General features: G+C 69.0%; 1 protein-coding gene across 1 annotated transcript in view; it reads left to right on the top strand.

The window, feature by feature from the left end:
- SERTAD1 (SERTA domain containing 1) overlaps nt 1–2,771 on the top strand; it is a 5,811-nt gene extending 3,040 nt beyond the window's left edge. Inside the window, exon 3 of the mRNA XM_085319481.1 lies at nt 2,643–2,771. Within this exon, the coding sequence (XP_085175607.1) occupies nt 2,643–2,771 (129 nt within the window). The remainder of the gene's footprint in view (nt 1–2,642) is intronic.
- Nucleotides 2,772–3,626: the final 855 nt, after the last annotated feature.

The following is a 3,626-nucleotide window of genomic DNA, read 5'->3' as shown; positions in this document are numbered from 1 at the left end:
CGGGCCCCCGGCCCGGCGCCAGCCGTCGGCGCGGCCGGGGAGGAAGTGACACAGCCCCGAGGAATGATGGCACCGCGGCCGGAGCCGCCGCAGAGGCTCCGGCGCCGCCATCCTGGAGCCGGCCCTGCTGCTCCGGGTGTCCGGAGTCCTGCGGGGCCGTGATGGACCCCCCCATGCCCAGCCCCGTTTTGGGGTGCAGGGCCCCTCATGCCCAGCACCATTTGGGGCTATGCAGGACTCCCCATGCCTAACCCCATTTTGAGGTGCAAGACYCCTGTGCCCTGCTCTGTTTGGGGGTGCAGGACCCCACATTCCCTGACCCGTTTTGGGGGAGCAGGACCCCCCATGCTCAGCACCATTTGGGGCSATGCAGGGCCCCCAAGTGCCTAGCCCCATTTGGGGCTGTGCAGGACCTCCCAGATGCTCAGCCCCATTTTGGGGGTGCAGGGCCCCCCACATTCTCTGCCACATTTGGGGCCATGCAGGACCCTGCGGGTGCCCAGCCCCATTTGGGGGTGCAGAGCCCCCCACATTCTCTGCCCCATTTGGGGCCATGCAGGACCCCTGGGTGCCCAGCCCCATTTGGGGCCATGCAGGACCTCCCAGATGCTCAGCCCCATTTCGGGGTGCAGGGCCCCGCACATTCCCAGCTGCATTTGGGGCCATGCAGAGCCCTGTGGGTGCCCAGCCCCATTTGGGGGTCCAGGACCCCCCACATTCCCTGCCTCTTTGGGGGTGCAGGCCCCCAGGTGCCCAGCGGGACCCCTTCGGGGCTCCCCAGCAGGGATGGGGCCGTGTCCCAGCTGGCGCCCCCAGCATCTCCCAGGGCGCAGCTGAGGCAGCTGCTGACGAGGATGCAATTAGCAGAGGAGGYGATTAGCACTGTGCGAGGTGGGGTGAGAGGGGCAGGTGGGGGAAAGCGGCCCCGGGCCGGTGCTGGGGGTCTCAGTGCCGGCGGGTGCTGCTCCAGGCAGGTCTGTGTGTGGCTCCGCTCTGGGGCACCCCAGGCGTACAGGGCACTCTGGGGCGTGCAGAGACCTGACACCAGCTCACCACACGTGTGCACGCTCCCGCGGGCCGGGCGCCGGGCCGGCTGGGCCCACGCCTGCTCCCGAATTCCCTGCCCAGCCCACGCGCCGCCGCGGCGCCCGGGGATGAATCGCGGCTTTCTCCGGCACTCAAGGGCCCTGTGTCCGCCCGGCCGAGCGCGAGCCCGCGCGCCCAGACACTTGCCTCCGAGAGGGATTTTTGTGCTCGCCTTGCGCCTTTTCCCTGGCTCCCCGGGTCCCCCCCGTCCACGGGAATGGCAGACTAATCACATTTCCAGGCTGTCAGGGACCCCGGCGTCCCGGCCCGGCAGCCTGAGCGGGTGCAGAGGGCCCAGGCGTCCTGGCTCCCGCGCTCCCTCCTCCTTCCCCGGCTGCCCCGGGCCCTGCGTTTCCCATTGGGCTGGCTGGTCCCGGGGGTCCCGCGAGGGTCCCGGGGCTGCTCTGAGCTCCGTCCAGCTCCTGGCATGCCCCACGCCGGGAGGGGCCCGCGCCCGGCTGTCTCCCGGCGGACGCTGGCGGTGAGCAGGATGTCCTGTGTTTACAGCGCCGCRGCCACGTCCCCTCCCAGGGCTCGACCTCTGCCTCCGGACACGTCCGCGGGCTACCTGGGCCGGGCCGGGCTTCCCGGGGCCGCGGCACAAAATTAGCTTCACTCTGCTCCCGCCTGCACCACGGCGTCCGGGCCCCCCCCAGCCCGGAGCGGGCAGGAGCACGAGGCTCCGGGTCGCTGCGCCCCAGCCCATGCGGGGAGGCCCCGGTTTGCARCCCCACGGGAAATATCTAGGGGATAATTCCTGCATCAGTGCTGAAGGGCTGGGGGCAGCCGGGCTCCGGCTGGGGACGTGACTTGGGGGGGGAGGGGGAATGCAAACAAGCCGCCTGCATGCAGCACAAGTGAGTCTCATACACGGGGGCACGAACGAGTCCCGTACGTGGGGTTGCAGAAGAGCTCAGGGCATGGAGCTGCAGCGGAGCCTCGTGCCTGGGGAAGCGCATGAGCCTCGTACGCGGGGATGCGAATGAGCCCCAGGCAGGCAGACAAAAGTGAGCCTGGTGCACAGGGCTGCCAGCGAGCCTGGTGCACAGGGCTGCCAGCGAGCCCAGGAGGTGATCGGGGCCATCGAGGCAGTTGATGCCAGACCAGTCAGCCCAGTTCCCCCTGCCTCACACAAGTCTTCCCCAGCCCTGCTAGTGCTGGGATGAGGAGACAGCTCCTGCAACCTGCRCATCCCCAGCTGCAGGGTTGGGGGCTCGGTGCTGGGACTTTGACACATGGTGATGTGCGTTTCCCAAACCCCACTCGCTGTACAGCCCTGCCCAGGATGCTCCTTGATCCTRGCTCACTGTGCACCCCTGCCTGGGCTGCTCCCTGTTCCCGGCTTGCCGTGCACCCCTGCCCGGGATGCTCCCCGTTCCCAGCTTGTCATGCACAGGCTGAGTGTGGCCAGGTTGGGAGGTGCCTGCTTTGCAGGCCTTGGGGGGGGGGGGCCGTTTCCAGGCCCCGGCTCTTTGCGCTCAGCGGTTTCTTCCTGGCAGTGAGCCGGTGCTCCGGCCCGGCCTCCTCCCACCCTCCCAGTTCCTGCATCTTGACAGGGCGCTGGGCTGGTGGGCATCCTGCCAGGGCTGGCCGCGACACCCTCCCGCATGCAGGGTCCCACGCGCGCCCGTGCTGCACCGCAGCCAATGGCCGAGGAGCGCCTGCCCCTCGCGGCGTGGGGCTAGTGGCCCCCTGCCCCGCTCCCCGGCCCCTTTTCCCCACTGGCCCTCGCCTGCGAGTCGCTGGACGGGGCTGGGGCACAGCGGAGAGCGGAGCRCGGCTCGGACGGAGGTAAGGATCCTGCCGCTGGGGGCTGCGGGCATGGCCACCCCACGCCAGGCCTCCTTCCCGCGGAACGACGGGTTCGGGGCCAGACCCTCGCGAGGAGGGCGGCACTGGGGGCTGGTGTGCACCCATGCACCCGAGCATCTGGCTGCGTTGYGAAGTGCAAAGGCAGGCGCCCGGTGGTGCTGGGGCCGGGGTGCCCCCATGCCCCAGGCATGCAGTAGGGTTGCAAAGCGCAAAGGCCCGCGCCCGGTGGTGTTGGGGTGCCCCCATGCACCAGGTGGGACTGCAAAGTGCAAAAGCAGATGCCCACACCTGGGGGRCACACGGCGGGCCTGGGGCGAGGGTTTGCAGGACCTGCCCTGGCCTSTGCCTGCTCTGCTGCAGCCAGGCCCCGCTCCCAGGGCTTTGCTCTGCTGGGTCGGTCCCACGCTCAGCRCTCAGCCCATGCTGGGCAGGTTCGGTGCTTTTGCCGGCTGTCAGAAATCAAAATCTTTTACCAGCTCCATAAATAACCTGGGATCTGGCTTGGGCACAGCTCAAACCAGCAGTTCCCCAGGGAAATTGAGCCCCATGGGACAGGCATCTCTGCTCGACTGGAAACACCTTGGGGTCCTCCAGCATCGCATCCATGGTGGACCCGAGGGTGCTGGGACGATGGCGACAGAGGGGTCCCAGGTGGCTCYGTCCCAACCCCATGTGGCTTGTGGCCCCCAAGTAGGTGCCCAGGCACAGTGGGAATCCCCTTGTCCCCC

The sequence above is a fragment of the Rhea americana genome, unplaced genomic scaffold, assembly GCF_003343005.1.
Source record: "Rhea americana isolate MKP2758 unplaced genomic scaffold, rheAme1 scaffold_591, whole genome shotgun sequence".
In the NCBI taxonomy this organism is placed as follows: Eukaryota; Metazoa; Chordata; class Aves; order Rheiformes; family Rheidae; genus Rhea; species Rhea americana.
Note: the sequence above shows the minus strand (reverse complement) of the source record. Positions and strands in the feature narration are given on the sequence as shown.